Source organism: Amblyomma maculatum, chromosome 10 (assembly GCF_055883805.1).
Source record: "Amblyomma maculatum isolate TAMU_Amacu chromosome 10, ASM5588380v1, whole genome shotgun sequence".
In the NCBI taxonomy this organism is placed as follows: Eukaryota; Metazoa; Arthropoda; class Arachnida; order Ixodida; family Ixodidae; genus Amblyomma; species Amblyomma maculatum.
In genome coordinates, this window is record NC_139353.1 from 92,225,813 (window position 1) to 92,247,164 (window position 21,352).

Consider the following 21,352-nt stretch of genomic DNA (forward strand, 5'->3'; position numbering starts at 1 on the left):
ACAGCGTCTCACAACAATATTCAATATATAATGAAAACGCACATAAATTTTAAAACTCTTTTTACGCCCAGTCATATGTTACGAGATGCGTAAATGACGGCGTTTTGTGATTTACAAAATATGGTGCAGAAAACTATTTTTTCCCCTCTAGAAAATTTTGTTTTCCCACAACATTGTTGCACAAGGTAGAAGGCGTTTTGGCCCGGCTATTAACAAGACGTCGGCAATAGTTAAGTGGAACGAAACGCCCAGTCATGTCTCCTTTCTGGTGGTCGAGCTGTGATAGAGCAGGGAATATTTATCAGTATAAAGGCCAATGAATGGGAATCAAAGCGGCAGCTGTACCAACTCATTGAATTTCAGATTCATCTTTGCTCTAAACCACTAGGCCCTAATAGTCGAGTTTCTGCAAAGCCCCCAGTGCTCCGCATTCGATTTCGCCGTCATCAACTTTCAATCATGTTACAGTATGTCCAAGCGCAAAAGGAAGCGGTCACTTCCGACTCTGAGAACAAGAAGGAATGCGTGGCAGGTTTTCGAACGTGAGCTTCATTTCTTATTGTTCTAAGGGCCTCTTCAGGAGAAGCCGCTGCGACATTTTGTCAATGTAATCAACAAAAGACCGACTCACGAGAAAATAGAACGATTTCGCTCAGCTAGGACAGGTATACGTATCGAAAGCAAGGGTTAGGCTTGGTTGGTCTTGGTTATCCTATCTTAGACTGTACCGGTTATGCAATTGAGACACTGTATAGATTTTCAATGTTTGTAAAGCACATGTTTATTCAGTGTTAGGAATTTATAGACACGCACAGCAAAGAAAGTAAAGAGAAGTGTTGCCGCCGCCTGAATTCGGTACTCTGTACTTTGACGTTATGGTCTCTCTTTGGTACCCAATATAATATTAATGGCGTTTTTCCATTGGGTAGCCAGAACATGAGGATCCGACACTAAATTAAAACCGACCTTCACCTTCATACACTAGCTGAACTTCGACTCTGCTGCACCGTTGGAGAGCCTCTTTCTCTTTGTTGTTCAGCAGCGACTCGACGTCTTTGGCGATCTGAAACTTGGCACCGCTGCTTAGCGAGACGTTTTTCATTCTTTTTGGGCGTCTGCTGCAATCGCTTAGCCTACCATCCGTCATTTTGCAGTTGTTACGCGGACTCGCCCTAGGTGACTTTTGAATCGGTCGACGCTTCTATACGCAGCCTCCGCTGATGCTATTTACGTGCCTTCGCCGTCCGCTGTTTCACCATTGCGCGTCTATCTAGTGATTGCGGCGCCACGGCTTAAATTATCATCCGCGCGTTGGGCAGATGTTCACGACGAGCGAGATACCCGAGATTGGGATCATCACGCGTGAAGATCACAATGAAAACGATTGTTAGCATAGCGGCGTGGAACGTAACGCACGCAATCCGCCAGGAGACCGGCGCGGGTAGGTGCCACCGATTATCATGGTAACAGCGCGTGCGCAGTTGTGGCTCCGGCTGAGCACCGCTAAATACGCTTTTGCAAGCCTAGTGTAGCGTTCACTACAAATTATGCTCTAGTTTGCCCATTAGAAGGAATTATCCCACGGAAGAGAATTTATGGCATGAATTCCGCAGTCACTGACTCATTGCAAAAAGTACGTCCTTTTGAGCATGGAACCATGCTATTTATCAGCAGAAGAAGCCTCTCCCCTGCAATGCCGTCACACAACTCTTATGCAAACTTTTGGCTGAGGCGGCAAATTAGAACAGAGAATTAGTAATTTTTTCATTCATTTTGTTTCATCGAGGCCCACAGCATGGTAGGCCATCCGTCACGGCTTACTTCGAAGGTGGTGTGTAAGTTGACGTGCATGAAGCCTTTATGACGGCAACGCTGAATAATTTGGCCCGATTATTAGGCTCAGCGCCACAGAATTTAAGTTCGAGGTTTTCTTCTTACAGGGCTTTTGTAGTTGTTTCCATTAGCAATTCAAACCTGTTAATGGTCCTTGAAGTGATAACTGACGATAACATTAGCTGTGGTTTAACTATGGTGAAGCCTAATTGCGTAGCGAAAGCTATGGCCTCCTAGCTACGCTACAGTTCAGCTCATAGTTGAGCCCACAGGTAAGGTAACGGCTTGCCTAGCACTCGACAGCACTCGACGCCTCGTTTCTGTCATAGAAGCTAGTCGAAACTGTCTTTCGGCCTTTTGCCGTCGCTGCTTTTCCGATCGCTCGGCACGCCTTCTGTCCTATCACCTCGATGTCGTAGTTCGCCTCTACCGACTACGGAGTTATCTGCCTGTCTTCTCCGTTTTCATCTTGTCTTCTTTTTTCCCTTCTTATACTTCTTCTTGTTGTTGGTGCCACGATGCCACGGTGCCACGTCGAAGGCTTGAAAACCTAGCGCAGTGTATCTTTCACTACAAGATTAAAAAGCATGAAATTCATAGAAGTAATTTTCGTGCCCCTTCCCATTAAATATAAGAGATTTCTGTGGGGCCTATGGTTTCCGTTTAAGTTTTAAAAGTGATCCTGGCAAACTCTCGTAATTAATTGCGCGACACATCACCGCGCGCAAGCTTCTCCGATGACGTCGTTGGGGCTTCCTGAGTTACAGGACTTTCCCATGTGATGCGGGCAAAACTGGGCCTGGTGGAATGCCGTCTCAACTTGCTATGTTCATTTGTTTCTTGCCTGCGCGCGCGTACTGAGTTGAGGACAGGGCAGGAATTTCATTTTCGATCACCGATATAATCGCTGCTGATAAAGCCAGTTAAAAGATTTTTCTTTGCGGAGAGGACTGGTGAGATACCTACTGCTCGTGGGCATTATCGAGGTTAAGTTAACGGCTTTTCGTGGATTTTAATACGTGAGAATACATAAAATTTACATCGTCGAATATACTCGTATAACAGTGAAAGGTCGGCACTGTGTGTCTTAATTTACTCGTATTAAGAAACTAGGTTACATTACTGGCGTGGACGACCAGCAATTATGCATGCAGCCGCCGGGCACTATACAGCTTAAGTATTACGGGACCTTTTATAGCATATTGAAGGAAGCGCTCATGATCCTCTCATGATACGCTCTGAACTTTCTGGCACGGAATCTCATTGTTCTGTTTGTGAGGCGACATAGTGTACGCAACTATGGATCGTAGGACGCTGCACATCCTTACCCATTGTTCCTAAGGCCACTTATGACACAGGCCCATAGCTGCGCCCCTACGGCACTTCACTTCAATTGGTGAGTTATTTGGCTAACGTTGTCCCGCATGTGTTTAATGTGCCACAGCTCTAGGCTAGCTGTAGTTGTGAAACACTCCGTCAGAACTTGTCGTGATTGCTAGCACCAGAACACACAATCGAATAATCGAACCGGACTGCTATATCTTAATGACCAGCCGCATGTACCATACGTCGACACAGCCTATTTCTATAGTCTGTGCTAATTTGTCAGTTTATTCTATTCACCATCGACTACCTCAGCCGATCTTGGGGGAGCAGAATTCTCCACCTCGTATAGTGCCGACGAAATGGCAACCTTCTCCATGCCGAACACAATGCTTCGTCACAGTGTACGCAATGTCATTCTAAATTACAGGAGACTGGCATTTACTTAAAAACTGACAATTGATAGGCTATGCTACTCAGCGGCTCAAATAACGGGATTGCAACCACGTATCACCCTCAAACGAGCGGAATCGCCGAACGGCTTCATAAGAGAAACGCTGGAATAAAACGGAGAGTTGGTCTAGTTGGTGACACATTTCGTATACACACATCGCAACAGACGTTACCGTATACTCGCTTGTCCTTCAATTTGTTGCGCTGTGTGTTCAAGGAGAAACGCTGGCACAATTTCAATGTCTGTAGACGAGAACTATTGGCAATGCAACGTTATTCTTCCTTACGTATCCATCGCCCATTTTAGTGTGCTGCAAAAAATTATGCACTTACTTTCATTTCGTTTTATCCATTGTTGCCATTCCATGGGTATGCTGCACGCAGTGCTGCTTCCTGGTAGTCGCAATCTCTTACTAGCGGCTGTTAATCAAATTATTTTACGCGCCGAGCCCGCCCGTGGGCTTGCACAGGAGCGCATCCGTTCCCAGAAATAAAAAGGCGCTCGCTGTTGTAACTGGTTTTACTCAACGCCAAAAATATGAAATTCCCACACAGGGGAACTTGTTACTCTGTAGAGCCCAGAATATGTGGGAGGACGGTGATAATGGCTTTTTCGAGCAATAAGCGGTCCACAAAACCATTGACTTAAATATGATTTCCTGGCCCCGCTCATGAGTCTCTATGATGTCCCTGTTATGAATTATGAATACCTGGCTGATCGACCTGCTTGTAGCTAGAGAGGTTTGAGGTCCCAAATTGTACAAGTCGTTACTACGTTCCTCGTTAAAGTGTTACTACGGCTGTTGACTGCTCACTCGCGTCTACCAGCGGGATCCAAACGCTATTAATATCCCTAATTTCGAGTAATCGTATCGTTTATTTCCCATCTTTTGTCTCTACGCGCTGCGCTCATCAACAATGAAGTATGCTTTTTTTCCTTTCATATGTGAAAATGGATTCCAGTTTGAGTGTGGCACCTCAATTTTGATAACTTGTGGAACATTACTTTAAAATTCACGTACCCGCCAGAGGCAGTATAGTGCAGAACATGAAATTAAATGGCTGAAAATATATTTTCTAACAAATTCCAGCCACGCATGTTCCCAAATTGGAATTCAGTGAAGTGCCGAGATAGAAACAGAAACCTGTGGGCGTTATTTGTATGATGGCGCAACTTTCTGTATCGATATTATTTCAATATTTATTCCTGAATATAATAATTGCAGTTACTCGTACTTTGCGCCGCCCTTCGCAAACTCGCTTATTATACCAAGGAATAGAGCGCTGCGTATTCTATATCCTCCAATGACGAGCAAATTAATGAGCGAGGGTTTTTGTTTTTCAGAGGCAATCCAGAAGACCCCTTCAGTTGCTGAGCAGGAAGCGTCCTGTGATAAACATGATGGCAGTATGGATACAGAACTTCCAGCTGACTTGTGCGCTCAAAGTCCAGACAAAGGAGGTCGCTGCGAGCATAAAACACCAGGGCTACGTTGGTTCTACATACCGGAGAATCAAACTTGCACTCAGTTCTTCTACTGCGGATGTGGTGGAAATCGAAACAATTTTCCGGAAGAGTACGCTTGCATTCAGACATGCGATCCACGTAAGCACAATGCACCCTTTTATAATAAAGTTACCACCATACCGGGCAATATTTTTGCTAAGATATGTATTCAATTCTTACTCGGCAACAAGAGTTTTATTGTCAATAATACATGGTGCAAAATAAGGTTATTTTCTGGCGCGTAAAGGTATGAGTGTTAAAATGCGCCGAAGATTTTGACATGCTTATGTGCACTTTAATCTACAGGAAAGCGAACCTTATGTTTCGGTTATGGAGCAGCTATTTCTAGTTTCTTTTCTAAGATAAATAATTAACTTCTTATTTGAATTTATCTTCAACACAAATATTTATAAATATATGGTCAGAACCAAGAGTGTACTCTCATGTTTGAATTTTGAGATTTCTTCATAATCCAGTCGCACCTGGAAAACAAACAATGGTACCCGGACAGCATGTACAGGTTCAGAGCCAACCTCTCTGCGCAAGACGTGCTGCTCCAACTCAAGGAGCAAGTGCTCGAGGCGATGCCGAAGGTGGGCTAAAACGTCGTCATGGCCCTCGACATAAAGGGGGCTTTCGACAACGTAAGCCACGCGGCCGTCATGGAAGGCATCAACAACACCAACTGCGGGAGGAGAACGCACGATTACGTCAGAGATTTCCTGAACGACAGAACGGCGACCGTGGGATTGGGCGAGCTGAGAAGCGACGTCTTCCCCAAGCTGTGCAAAGGCACACCCCAAGGATCCGTCACATCGCCCGTCCTCTTCAACGTGGCAATGATTGGATTTGCAAGACGGCACAAGGAGATCCAGGGCATCCAACACGCGATGTACGCCGATGACATCACGACATGGGTCACCCAAGGATCACTCGGGGAGAAGCAAGAAAAACTGCAGGAAGCGGCATCTTGCGTAGAAACTTACGCCAGAGAGAGGGGCATAAGATGCTCGACGGGGAAGTCGGAACTCCTCAGGGTCGGCAAGCATCCCACCCAAGCGACACTGGAGGTCGTTCTCGAGGGACAGAATATCCCGGGAAAGAACATGATAAAGATCCTGGGCATGTGGTTGCAAGGAAGCCGGAAAGGCAGCCACGCCATCAGCCTGCTGATTAAGGCGGCAGATCAGGTGGGCCGTATGATCAACAGTCTCCCAAAAGAGATTTGGAATGAGAGAAGAAGACACTCTCAAGCTAGTTAACAGCCTAATTGTCAGCCTAGTCACGTACTCCCTGCCGTACCAAGCGACGACCAAGGCGGAAAGAGAGCAAGCCGACATCATTCTCAGGAAGGCGTACAGGACTGCTCTGAACCGACCCAAGCACGCGTCGAACGAAAAGTTGCTCCAGCTAGGCATCAGCAACGCCTTCAGCGAGCTCGCCGAAGCTCTGCTGGGAACGCAAATCATGAGACTCAGAGGCACCCCCACGGGACGAGCGCTCCTAAGAAGGTTGGGTCGGGACACGAGCGGACTGGTAGACAGATACGCGGACGTACCGGACCACCTTAGGAAACGCATTAACGTGGGACCATTGCCGAAAAACATGGACCCCAATCTTCCCGAAAACAGACGAAAAGCGAGGGCCGAGTACGTTGAGAGAACGCTAGCCCAGTTAGACAACACCGTATACACGGACGCTGCCGTATATCCGCGCGAGAGAGAACGCGTAGCCGCGACGGTAGTGGTAAACAAGGAAGGAAACATGATCACGTGTGCCACGGCAAAGGTCGCCGGCACAGCGGAGGCCGAAGAAATTGCCGTCGCGCTGGCGGCAGCAGAAGGCTACAGAACGGGCCGATCTCTCAACATACTGACGGACTCGAAGGAGACGTGCAGGAACTACACGAGGGGCAGGATCAGCAGAACAGCCCTTAAAATACTCAGCGGGGCAACCTCCGCCGAGGAGAAACCCAGGCATAACCTAATCTGGATCCCGGGCAACACGGGCATAGGGGGGAACGAAAGAGCTGACAGCCTAGCTCGAGGTTACGCATTCCGAGCAGGGCAGTCAAATGCTCCGGAGCTCCGCCTACAGGCTTGCGAGGGGGGATACGCAGAGATCTTGCACTTGCATAGGAGAGCTAGAATTAGATATCCACCACCACACAAAGCCCTAAGAAAGGAGGAAGCGACCGGCTGCGCAGATTACAGACCAACTCCTTTCCTAACCTACATATACTTAATAAAATGTTCCCGACACAATACAGAGCCACCTGCCCTTGGTGCGATGCTACACCTACACTTTATCATATCACGTGGGAACGCGAACGCAACAAAGCATTCCACCAACACGAAGACCCGAGTGCGGAGCAATGGGAGAGTCGGCTCACCAGCGGCGAGCTCGCGACCTAAAGGGCCTTAGTGCAGCAGGCGACTGATGCAGCACGACTCAGTGGAGCCTTGGAATAGGGGCCCACCCTTGCTGACGAGAAGTCTCAAGTCGCCAGCGCCAGAGAAGACGACGGAGACTTCACAACCGCGAAACCCTTGAAATATTCAATAAAGTTTTCAATCACTCGTGATTCGAAACACCTATCATGAAAGGTGTGCATTTAAAAGCTCTCTGAATTATAAAATGGCGTTGCTTATTTTTCCCTCACGAGAACGAACACCATTGCGATCTTGTCAGGAAGACAATTTTGTTTTGCGTACACACAAACGCCAAAGCGCAATTTTTTAAACATAATATGACAAAAATGTAATGAACAAAAATTCAATATAAACCTTTAACGTTCCATACCTCGAAACACATTGCTGATTAAGAAACGTTAGGAGCAACTTTGAGCATGCATATTTAGGGTGTTTGAAATATCATTAAGCCTTTGTTTCCTAAAGTGACTTATTAAAAGCGGGTAACTAATTTAGGTAAAGACTGAATTGAGCCCTGTGAGAGTTGCACTAGTGCTTGAGTGAGGCAGTCTGGTTGGCCATAATGATGACCTAGGGCAAGCACCGATCTCCCATGCGGAAACTGGAAAAAATGTCACTTTTTAGCAGACATCTACAGGAACTGCCTCTTCTACAGTGTAGAGAAGAACGCATTCGAAATAATAATATGTTTGTCTCATTGTATTACTTTTAGACTGATATTAAGGCATTTACAGTTCAGGTGGAGGAAATAATTTAGTCACCAACCCTACTTACCTCTAATATGGGGATCTTGCCTTCAGTCACTGAATGATATATTTTTTTTTCCTAGAGAGATTGGTTTTTTATCTTCGTTTTATGTCCCAGACGGCTCAGGCTTTAAGGGGGTTGTAGTAAAGAGCCGCAAAAATGTCGAATAGCTGGGGCTTTAAAAGCCCCAGCTAGTCAACATTGACATCTGGCATTGATATCACACACCCGACGGACTTCTTCCGTTGTGTCTCATCGAAGCTAAAGCGCTAGCCGAGATGGGGATTTTATCGCGCGTCCTGCGGTTCATCAGCAAAGTGCCCTACCCACTGAGCTACTGTAGAAGCTAGAGCTGTGATTGGATTTCAAAGATACTCTAGGGTCCAGGACAGAAGACTGCCGACAAGATATGCCATATTCCGCAGAAATAAAGTTCACGATCTGTGAACCTGAACGACCTCTGAACCTTGCTAGCTTTTTCAGATGTTTTCTATTCATATTTCCGTATATTTAAAACATTAGATGCACTCCAACTTCGCTGCGTAAGAACCCATCATTAGGTCAGGATCTCTTCCGTCGGAACTGGTTGAGGAAATATTTATCCATTTCATATGGACAAACGGTAGTCACGACAAAGAGCAGGGATGGGTCTAAAAATGCCCATATTTTAGAAAAACTTTGTCTCGGGAAGGAATAATGCGAGGAGCAAGTTTTCGTTCTGTCGCTCCAGGCCAAGTTGGTCGATCAGATGAGAGAACTCTCTTCAAGCATATGTCAGTGGAGAGTAGTGGTTTGTGATATTGTGTACATTGGAAAGCGATTGGCACTTCAAGAGTATGTTTTCGAGGCTTTCATAATGATGAGGACAGTTTTGAGAGGAGGGGTTCGATAACGCGAGATCCTATTTTAATTTTTTATTTGTCTTTACCCTCAGGGCCGTACAGGCATTTCAGCGGGGAGTGGGCAAAACGAAATACAGGAGAAAAAAAACACTGTAAAAAGCGGATACATAAATAATAGATCCTATATATACAATATTAGCTATGAAATCGGCCATAATTGTATTATTAAACACAAAACTAGTAGTACTTATACAATGCAGGTTAAAGCCTCGCGAAAATTAATTGTGTCAGTAATAGATATAATTTCATTAGCTAGATCGTTCCATTCTTTGGAAGTATGGGGAACAAATGAGCGTAAGAAAGAGTCTGTTTTGCATAAGGGGACGGCTACTTTTCAGGGATGATCAATGCGATACGATATGTATTCGGTGTGTAAAACGGAGTGATACTGTAATTTGTGGAATAGGGTTAGCCGCCAAACTTTTCGTCGTGAAGCCAATGATGGAAGACGCAAAATAGTTTTCATTTCTGTGACACTTGCTCCTCGGTTATAGTTAGAAAGAATGAAACGAGCAGAGTTATTCTGAAAGCGTTAAATTGCAGTAATTAAGTAGTCGTGGCTAGGATCCCAGACTGCTGCTGAGTATCCTAATTTTGGAAGTATTGCCACCTGCCTAGCGTCGCGCGACTACCATGCTTGGCGCCGACGACGACGAAGTGGTTGTTCGCTCGAGAGGTGCGCTGATACTGGACTCTGTGATCGGAGGTAGAAGCCGACCCTATTCTCGGGTCCTCGTCTACGTGTACCTTCACGGCTTCCTGTGGCTCGAGCCATGACACTGGTGGAGGTGCCATCGATGATGCCTTCTCCTGCAGACGACCCGAGGCGGCCGCCTCTCGTGACCACTCCTGTTCATCGTGCAAGTCGGCGGCTCCGAGACTTGCCCCCCGAGGCCTTCCCTCTTGACGAAGAGACCCTAGCTATGGCAAAGACACCACCCGCTCGTACCACGACTGGGATTGAAGCGTTTCCCTTGCCAGGAAGCCGATGAAATGTACCTTCCAACATGCACTGCCGAGCGAAAACCGTGAAAGAGTATCCATCAGTGTACGCCAGATTAAAGTCTGGCCACTTGCGGAGTACCTTGAAGTAGGCATGAACGTTGCAAAATCTATCTCTCAGTACTTCAATTAGAGTCGGGGTGGGGGAACCGAGTTGTGGGGACGGGGAACCTCAAAAGAGGCTTCATGTAGAGAGCCTGTCTCAGACGCCGGAGACCCGACAAACGCATTGCGGTGGTGGAATGATCCAAGGGCCGAGGGCCGCATATTCAGCTAAGAGCGAGTACTCGCCCCCGACGGAGGCCAATATGGGAGCTGGACTCGAATTGTCTGACAGTCAAATCCTACGCTGCCCACATTCCCCTCCAACTTCACATAACCCTGTCCTAATTCCTATTTCCCATTACCCTACAAGCCATCCCTTCCGTTACTTCCCAAGGGAGATACGTGGGGTCTCCCCGGGCCCGCTTCCTCGGCTGTGGGTCGCTTAGTAGCACCTCCCCCTTTTATTTAATAGCTTCCAACCAAAAGCTTTTGTCTCATTGACTTATTCATTTATTTTTCGAATTGCGGAACTTTCTCTCCCGCGATACATTAGTGGTGCGGGCGGAATCTGACTTTGGACTCCATTTTACCTTGTCCCTTCCACCCCTCTCGGGATACACTAGTGGTGCGGGCGGAGTCTGACTTTGGACTCCATCTTACCTTGTCCCTTCCACCCCTTCGTCCTGTCTCAATTTTCAGACCCCACGTACCCCTAGGCCATTTCCCGGTGAGCAGTTCGAAGACGCCGATGACTGGCTAGCTCACTACGAAAGGGTATTGACGTTTAATGGCTGGAACGACGCTGCGAAAATGCGGAACGTCTACTTCAGCCTTGAAGACGCTGCTTGGACGTGGTTCGAGAACTGCGAGGCCACATTCTCTACTTGGCCGGCCTTCGGAAGCCAGCTCCTCGGTACGTACGCCAACAGGGACCGCCGAGAGAACGCTGAGCGTGCCCTGACCTCTCGAGTTCAGCGTCCGAACGAAGGGTTCATGCGTCTCTGCCATCGCGACGACCCGTCCTTGAGTGAGAAGAAAAAGGTGTGGTACCTGATGCACGGAGTTAAAGACCAGCTTTTTACCGGCCTGTACATCCCTGTTATCGTCAACACGAAGGAGGTCAGCGCTTTAGTTGATAATGGAGCCTATCATTCTATCCTTAGCGGGCGGCCTACAAGGACACTCAAAAATGTGATGACGCCATGGAACGAACCAGACATACTTACGGCAGGCGGACATGAGGTGTTACCACTGGGTATGTGTACAGCCCGGGTTACGGTGCGAGGCTGCACATTTGTTGCGACTTTTCTTGTTCTACGCGAATGCTTTCGCGATGTTATTCTTGACATCGACTTCTTTCGTGAGCACGGTGCCACCATAGATCTCAGGAACCGCTTGGTGATGTTTTCCGCTAAACTGGCCACCGAAAAGCATGAGTATCGTGGGTCGCACTCCATGCTGCGAGTCGCCGATGATAGCCTCATAGTACCACCACGCGCCAGCATCCTCACCAGAGTTACCTGTGATGAGCCACATCACCGCCTCAGGGTTGTTGAGCCTAATGTCTCCCTCTCACTCGCCTTGGGAGTTTCTGTGGCAAGAGGTCTTTGTTTCCTTCGTGGCAGAGAGACGGACGTGCTTGTCTTCAATTTCTCCAATGAACATCGACATCTATTCCGTGCACTGTAATTGCTTACGTCGACCGTCTGCAGGAAGTCGCCGAATGTTTTGCTTCCGAAGAAGCTACGCCTAGAACCGAACCGGATGATGCCGCACACGATGTCGACATCAATTCTAGCCTTTCTTCTGTTGAAAAGAAGCAACTCCAGGACCTATTGCTGGAGTTTCGTGCGTGCTTCACGTCTCCCGTCTTCGTCTGAAGTGCAGCAAACGTCCGTCATTAAACACCGGATTATCACGCATGAAGGCACTCGACCCATCCATCAGCAGCCTTATCGTGTGCCTCCTCTGGAGAGACGCTATCCAACAGCAAGTCAAGGAGATGTTCGCTGATGGCGTCATTCAAACTTCAAGCAGCCCATGATCGTCGCCTGTAGTCCTCGTTAAAAAGAAAGACGGAACACTTGGTTTCTGCGTTGACTATCGGAAACTTAACAGTATGCAAAGAAGGATGTCTATCTGCTGCCACGAATCGACGACTCTCTCGACCAACTTCGCCGAGCCAAGTACGTTTCCTCCATTAACCTCAGGAGTGGTTATTGGCAAATCAAAGATGATATAGAGGGACCGTGAGAAAACTGTTTCGTAACACCAGATGGGATATATGAATTCCGCGTCCACCCATTCGGGCTCTGCTCTGCTCCTGCCGCCTTCCAGCGGATGATGGACACTGTGCTCACAGGTCTTAAGTGGCAGACATGCCTTGTTTATCTCGACGACGTGATAATCTTTTCACCGACGTTCACGGAACACCTGCGCCGCCTGAGAACTGTTCTCGAAGCCGTCCGGTCTGCCAACCTTTCTCTTGAGCTTCAAAAGTGCCACTTCGAGTTCAACTAATTCAGGTTTCTTGGGCGCATCGTGAGTCCTGATGGCATCCGCGCTGACCCTGAGAAATTTGCTGCCGTTGCTGCCTTTTCCGTCACCGCCCACAAAAAAGCAGTACGACGGTTTTTGGGGCGGTGCTCCTATTATCGTCGCTTTATGAAAAGCTTTTGCACAGATGGCCAGCCTTCTGACACGCCTGACTCGAGATGACGCATCATTTTTCTCGGGCGCCGAGCAGCAGATGGCTTTCGACGAGTTGCGACGCCGGCTCCACTCACCCCCGATCCTGGTATATTTCGACGATGATGCCGACACAGAGTTACACACGGATGCGAGCAACGTCGGCCTTGGTGCCTTTCTAGTTCTGCACCAAGGCGGGGTCAAGAAAGTAATTGCCTACGCCAGCCGTGCACTTCCCGTGCTGAGTGCAACTATTCCACCATTGAAAAAATCTTTGGCGGTACAATGGGACACTGTCAAGTTCCGCCCGTACCTTTATGGCCGACCGTTTCCTGTCATCACCGACCATAACTCGTTATGTTCGCTGAAAACTTAAAGGATCCTTGTGGCCGCTTAGCACGTTGGGCATTGCGCCTGCAGGAGATCGACTTTGATGTTATTTATGTCTGGCGAAAGCACACCGATGCTAATAGCCTGTCTCGCGCGCACGTCGGCCCTCCTTCGTCAGATGCCACCGAGGACGATAGCTTCCTTGGAGCAGTCACTACGTCCGACCTCGTTTCCAAACAGCGTGCCAACGCCGAGCTGCAACTGATTATTGACCATCTTGAAAGTGGGCACCCTACAATGCCCACGTATCTTGCTCGGGGGCTGTCGTCGTATTGCCTCCGCAATTGAGTGCTTTATAAGAAGATTTCTACGTCCAGTGCAAAAAACATACTTGCTAGACATACCGGCTGATCTAAGGCACGAAATCCTTTTCGCCTGCCACGACGAACCAACTTCAGGTCATCTTGGCATTACACGCAACCTAAACCGAGTCCTGCAGAACTATTACTGGCCAGATCTTTCTCCGAGCGTTAGACGTTACGTACAGACTTGTCGACAATGCCAACGGCGAAAAAACCCGCGCTCAAGCCATCCGGCATGTTACAATCTATCGAACTACCCCTCACCCTTTGAGCAAGTGAGCATGGACCTTTTAGGCCCATTTCCTTTATCCTCGAATGGACACAAGTGGATCGTAGTTGCCACAGACTTCTTAACACGCTACGCTGAAACGAAGGCCCTTGCCCGAGGTGCTGCCGTCGAAGTTGTTCGATTCTTTATTAACGACATTGTGCTCAGATACGGTGCACCGTCGACCATGATTACTGACCGAGGAAAGGCGTTTACAGCTCGGCTACTGCGGGACACCTTAACTCTCAGCCATACCGAACATCGCACAACAACAGCGTATCACCCTCAGACAAATGGCCTAACGGTACGACTCAAAACTTTGGCGGACATGATCTTAATGTACGTCGACGTTGAACATAAAATGCGGGAAGAGATCCTGCCGTATGTCACCTTCGCCTACAATACGGCGCCGCAGGAAACCACGAAGTTTACGCCGTTCTGTATCGTATATGGCAGGGAGGCTCACACAATGTTGGACGCGATGCTCCTGTGCGGGGATGAAGCGGTCGAAACCGATGCCGCCCATTTCGCAGAACAGGCCGAGCAAGCCCGTCAGCTGGCCCGCTTGCACATCAAGGAGCAGCATGCCACCGATGCTCGGCATTATAACCTTCGGCACAGGGAAGTCCACTACGAACCTGGGGACCAAGTGTGGGTGTGGACCCTCGTGCGCCACAAAGGCTTGTGCGAGAAACTGCTCCACCGGTATTCCGGACCCTAGAAAGTCCTGCACCGCTTAAACAGCGTTAATTACGAAGTTATTCCAGATGGAACTGTGACCATCAGTGTTCAGCGACAGCGGCCTAAAATTGTACATGTGGTGCGCTTAAAGCCGTGCTTTTTGCGTGACTGAGCGCTTCCTGCAAATGAGACCTTGAGGTATTGAGCAGTTCACCTCACACCTAATTTTTTTTCTCCTCTCACCTTGTCATCGGACGATGTTTTTCTTTCACGGGGGTGAATATTGCCACGTGCCTAGCGCCGCGTAACTGCCGTGCTTGGTGCCGACGACGACGAAGTGGTTGTTGGCTCGAGAGGCGCGCTGGTGCTCGACACCGTAATCGGAACTAGAAGCCGACCTTATTCTCGGGTCCTCGTCTACGTGTACCTTCACGGCTTCCTGTGGCTCCAGTCGTGACAGTATTAAAGTTTTATAATGGACTGATTTCAAAGTGGACGGGGCGCGGAAAAAATTACGTCACCTAGATACCTAGAGTTTTGTTAGCGTGGTTGACGACGTAATCTATACGAAGCATCAAAGTGAAATGTGAATTACTAGGTATTTATAAAAATGGACGCTATCAAGTTCAATGTCATTCAGAGATTATAGAGAGGATGAATTAGCGGTACCGGTGACACGCATTACCTTGCATTTGCAAGAGTTTAGTTCTATCAGCCATTCGTTACACAAATTAATTTTTGCCGTGAGATCGCGCTGTAGAATGTTATTATCATTATCGTGTTTTATTTCGCGAAACGTAACGCAGTCATCAGCGAATAAATATATGTTACATTACGCATAGAATGGAAGATCATTTATATAACTTAGAAATAGTAACGGTCCGAGTATAGAACCCTGTGGAACACCTTATAGTACATCAGCGAACGATGAGCTGTAGCTGCTAGTGCAGACATATTGTGAGGGATTGGTGGGAAAGCATTCGACTCATTTGAACAAATTGGTGTCAATATTTAGCGGAAGTAATTTTTAAAGGAGCAACTGAAGACATTCGTTATCAAATGCTTTCGAGAAATCTAAAAAGATGCAATCAACGAGGGATGACTTATCCAGTATATGATGTAAGCTGTTTGTAAAAGAATTTAGTTGAGTCTTACATGAATACGTTTTGCGGAAACCATGTTGCGCAGATGAGAAAAATGAATTACTCTGAAGAAAGTTGACGAGTGTAGGGAATATTATTTGTTCAAGTAATTTGCAACATGTACTAGTAATTGATATGAGGCAATAATTAGCGGGAGAGGACTTGCTCCCTCATTTGGCAGTGGAACAATCTTTCCAATTTTTCATTTTTCAGGAAGTGTGCCAGTGTCCAGTGACTGTTAAAAATATGAGTTAGAATAACAGAGCTATAGGTGCAAGTGTTTTTTAAAGATTTTGCATTAATGACATCGTATACTGGACTAGAATGGTATTTTAGAGTATTAATTAGGCGAGCGACACCCGCTGTGTCAACAGTCACTGGTGGCATCACCAGGTGATCACGATGACATATAGTACAAAGACTGGTACAGATTTTGGATGAAAAATTATTAACAAAGGCCTCATTTAGTACTTCAGCACAGATATCATTATTAACTGATTTACCACATGAGTTCAACAAAGCGATATGATTGCTGGATGTGTGATGATTGATTACTCGCCAGAATTTTCTGGGATTTGTTTGTAGCATGTCCGGTAGTGTGCTAGATAAAAAGTGGTCCTTGGCATTTTTTACTGTCATTATGTATAATTTGAAGGCAGCTTTGTACGCAGCCGAGCGCGAGTCAGTTGGTGAACGTTTTCCGATGCAATAAAGCCGTTTTTTCTTGGGCGATAATTTTTTTATATGGGCGTTGTACCATGGCGCATGCGAGTTAAGAGACGATGTTGCGAACTGGAACATATTTGTTTGTTAGACGATCAACTTCCCCTGCAAAGATATCCCAGTTTGACTGAATGGAATAATCATGAAAGTTTGAAAGAAAAGATTCCATGAAAGTGCATAGTTCATCATTTATGGACACGAAATTTGCTTTCTTGTCGTCGCGTATAACATTTTTTTGCCTTGGTATACTTGGAGGGTGCCGCATTAATTAAGGTGAAACAAAATTGATAAATGGTCACTAATGCCTGGAAATAAAATAATATCTGGTACAAAATCCAGTCTATTAGTCAAGATGAGATGAAATGTGTTTGAGGCATTAGGTGATATTCTAGTTGGTTCAGTAATTAGCTGTGTCAACGAAAATAAGGAGCACAAGGTAATGATTTCATCACTCTGCGCAGAGAAGGGAGACAAAATGGGCACCGTGTCAGTGTTCCAGGAAATATTCGGAAAAGTAAAGTCGCCAAGCTGGAATATAGGAGTAGAAGGGAAAGCCGTGATTATTTTAATGAAACAGTAATGAAGTTTGTTTATAAAGGTAGGCGGTGCCAATGGGGACCGGTAGCATGTACCCAGTATCGATTTACGATGATCAAGAAATAACAACACCCAGACAATTTCAAGACCAGTGTTAATATTGATACTTGAGATGAAATGTCATTAGATATAGCGAATAGAACACCGCCACCACGATGAACCAACCGATCACATCTGTATATGGTAAATTTATCTGCGTTGTGAAAACCATCATGCTCTAGAACACTTAAGTGTGAGCCATGTTTCAGTAAGAACAATAATGTGTACCGAACATGTATCAGTAATAGATTATAATGCATGATGTTTATTTTGAACACTCCTAGCGTTAGTAAGCAGAACAGACAGTTTCGTAATGGACAGATAATTCAGACCACGGCCCCTCTCGCATCCCTAAACAATGGCGGAGGATGATACATCTGAATGACTGGCACTGCTATCTGTGCGTGTCCGAAGCTGTTTAACGGAATCCGACGCTATGTGATACGTATACAACCTGTTGTTGATTGATAGTTTATCATATTTTAGTGTGAATTTCAGCGACTGAGGTAGAGGTTTTACGAAATCTATTAGCTTTTTGCGGACGGTCCTAGTAGCAGCCGAAAATTCTTCGTTTACTGTGACATCGCTTGACTTCCACTCACTGCGCAGTGAAGGCACTTGATCTCTCAATTTGAAGTTCGTAAACTTTGCGAGAACGGGGCGACATTTGTTAGAAGAAAAATTGCCCGAACAGTGAGCGCAAAGAAATGAATCACTGGGAAATGACTCAAACACAGCCTTAATATGATTTGTTAATTTTTCTTCTGCTTGGAGCCAGGATTCTTGAGAATCTGGAATGCCGTAAAAAAATTAAGTTATCCCGACAAGAGCGATCTTCTAGCTCGCTCAGACGCAGTTGCATGCGGCAGGTTTCAGCTTTTAGTTCTTCTACTTATGCCTGAGTAGGTGCTATTTCATCTCAGAGACGGTCGAATAAATCGGATTTCGTTTCTAAATTGTCCAATCGGTTGCAAATGTTAGTGATGTCTGTTGGCATAGTATTTGACCGGTTTGTATGGACTTTATGTCGGCCGCCAACTCGTGCTTTGTGGCGAACGGTAGTGCAAATCTTTGAGTAGCTGGAACAGGACAGATATATTCGGCAAGGACATGAGGTAAATATTCAATTTCAGTGAGAGCGGGTTGAAGCCTAGGGGGACCAGGGTTGGATTCGATGTCCCCACAGCATAACAACAGACACAACATCGAGAAGCACTCACACAATGCTTCACGCAAGGTTCCGGGGCCCGGGAACACTACTAAGCACCTGTTGTCGGATTTATTAGCATATAGTGCAAATATTTGTACACACTTGCATGTCGAAAGAAGGCTGAATCAAGGCGATGCCTTGGGTAGTGTCCCCGTGCCCAGTGAAGTCGACTCGAAATAGGTGACTTTTAAAACGCAAGCATTTCTTGCTTCAGTTGTGATATCACGAGAGTGTGTAATGAGTACTTGTCACCAATGCATGTCCTCGTGAGCATATACTTGATGTAAAGATCGTCTCCATGCTAGGAACGAAACCACCATTCTTACGTGTCTCAGCCGAAAGGGCTAACCACTACTCTACGCCGATTGCCACGTGCCCATATTTCTCGTTTTTAGGACGTTAGGGGTTATTGAGATAAATAAACAAATAATATCATTAACGTATAGAATAAAATATGATCATTTCAAAAGCCTTAAAAATTAAAAATGTTTTTCAGATAAGAAAATAAAGAATAAAAAACATTTCAATGTGCCTAGTGTCTAAACAAGACCACCAATAACGACGACGATTTCGCACTTCCCCACGGCAGCTTTTTTAGTTCACTCAAATTTTCTGCATATTAGGCTAAAAATATTTCCTGGCCTGGAAAACGAAATGCCGTCGGAGAAAAGCTAAGAGTGGTATATAGCTCCGTAATTTACGTCTTCTAAAAAGGGCTTATTCATCGGATGTGAACTTGAGGAAGCAAATGCGGGTGCCCGGTGTGGAGTGTCGCGTGCAGGGTGATGCACCAATTTACTACCTGTATTCTCAGCATAGCCAGGTACCTGTCTAACAATTACGGAGGCGGGTCTAATGGAGTAAGAAGTCAGAGATTTTGTTTTGGAGGTCTTTTGGGAGGTTGTCGGATTGTATAGCATTTCCTTCACCCATTGAGTTGCTTTATGTGGTGTAAAAAGGAGAGGAATGAAGTTTGGGGAATGGGGTGATGGTGTCAGATATGTAGAAAAATATTGCACTGTACTGCAGTGAGGAGTAGTGTATGAACCCACGATGAGTATCGTAGATGAAAGGGAGGGGGGTTCATAGATGTAGTTTGCGGCTTTTCCAGTGTTGCAGCTTGCGAAAAGAATAGCCCCCATATAAGCAATGGTGTTGGAGAGAGGAGGGGCAGGATCTCGTGATGCATGCGTCACACGTTAAAAATTACAACTGATTTACTATGCGCCCGCCGCTATTGATGCGCACACTCCCAGATGGCGGTAGAGTATATGTGGGGTTGCTGTTCCGATCTATAAAGACTATGAAATTAAAAACCTTGTCAATAAAAACAAAAGCTTTGGTGTAAAGCAACTGTGAAAAATACACGAGAGAGTCAAAACAAATAAGCCCCAAAATTTTCATCGGGCACTGTCACAGACCGATGTCTGAATGTCATGATGTCGCAGTCCTGCAGCTCCTCTCACTAGCAGAACAGTGCGCTTGCCGAGCAGCGGGTCGACAGCGGGAGTAGAGCAGTAGCACTGCAACACTTGCTTCAACACTGTATTTAACACTTTGCTGGCTGGCTGAACTGACGTGACCTTGATAAATAGGACACGCCGCACCTGTCTGTTAAATCGCGCCAAAGCCTGTAAGCATATATATGTAACGTTCGCTCAGTAGCGTCTTCTCCTCCTCACGCTGAGACGCGCGTCGTGATTAGTCAGCTTTCGCCGAGCTCGAAAGCATTTTCTCATATATTTCAATCGTTTTTAACATCTAGCTAATAAGTGTAGGTGCATGCTTAATTATTCTTGATCATTAGTATGAGATGTGGCATTAGAGCAACGCTAAACTAATTTTTGTACAGAGCACTCATCTCATAAACTTTTATCGTGGATGCTTCTGCTTGCTTCTGAAGGAAATATTTGATAAGAAGCGGAAAATGTTTTAATGACATTGTCTTTGTTTCAGAAACATACGATTATGAGGAGCCTGAAAGCAATATTGATGAGACCAAGATCGCTCAGTCGTAATCATAGCAGCGCCGATCAGTATTATGATTGTAATAAAATTTGCAACTCGTGTTTGTTTCTGATAACTGTTTCTGATGCATTTTTTATGTCTCACAAATATTTGCTCTTTCCTCTGTCATATTCCTTGCCCTTAAAACAAAGATTGGGAAAATATAAAGCGACGAAGGTTATTTGAATAAAAATTAGCCAAAAACACTATATTTTATTTTGTTCTCTGGTCAGAAGTAAGCTTGCATGCGTATGCAGAAAACAAAACCGAGCTGCCGCTCCAGATGATTTATAGCATACAAAGTATTAAGTAGTGCCAAGTTATTAACGAACAAAATTAAGGAAAGGATTTAAAAGGCTAAACCTAAGTAGACAAAGCGAAAGCTCTCGATTCTTCCATATATGTCTCCAAAGCTCTAGGACCTCGTAGCCGGGTCTAGACAACACGAATATGTCGACAGCATTTTGAAAGTGGAGTTTATGCGTTGTTATAACAGCTCAGCTCTTATAATTCTTCACAATTCTATGTGATACGAAGGTGTCGAGGACATTTTTAAGGTAGAGGTCCCGAATGGTGAGCGAGACGGGAGCGGTGTCAGGCAATGTTGTATGTTAGTGGAGATTTGTACCAGGACAAATTAATTTTGTTAAATGTCTAAAGAAGAAGCAAGGAGGCAGTGTGAAAGGTGAGAGGGATACGATATTCTTGTGACACTGAAATGATTTTTGGAAGGGACAAGGAGATGGTTACGGCGCTGGGTAGCAGACCGCATTCTGGGACGCCATTCGCTGCCACCGCTGGCCGAGCTCTCTGGATCAGGCGCCACTTGGCTCTAGGTCCGTGCTGGACCACGGCCAGTCTCAATGCGCGCGAGGAGGGAGCGCGCGCATTGAGACCGGCCGTGGCTGGACAAAGCCGCCTCCTTACCCTTCATATCTGGCTGTCTCATAGCTTCTATATTTGTAAAGCGAAGCACCAGCAGAAGAAGAAGTGAGCAATGCCGGCTCGACGCGCCACACGTGCGAAGAAAAAGAAGCGGGTGATGCTGAGGCCGCGCCCCG

General features: G+C 46.2%; 1 protein-coding gene across 1 annotated transcript in view; it reads left to right on the forward strand.

Annotated features, from left to right (window-relative positions):
• The window catches only part of LOC146177014 (amblin-like), a 55,053-nt gene extending 34,686 nt beyond the window's left edge, over window positions 1-20,367 (forward strand). Inside the window, exons 4-5 of the mRNA XM_084583052.1 lie at window positions 4,955-5,215; window positions 20,241-20,367. Coding sequence (XP_084439178.1) covers window positions 4,955-5,215; window positions 20,241-20,302 — 323 coding nt within the window. The 3' untranslated portion in view covers window positions 20,303-20,367. The remainder of the gene's footprint in view (window positions 1-4,954; window positions 5,216-20,240) is intronic.
• The last annotated feature ends 985 nt before the right edge of the window (window positions 20,368-21,352 follow it).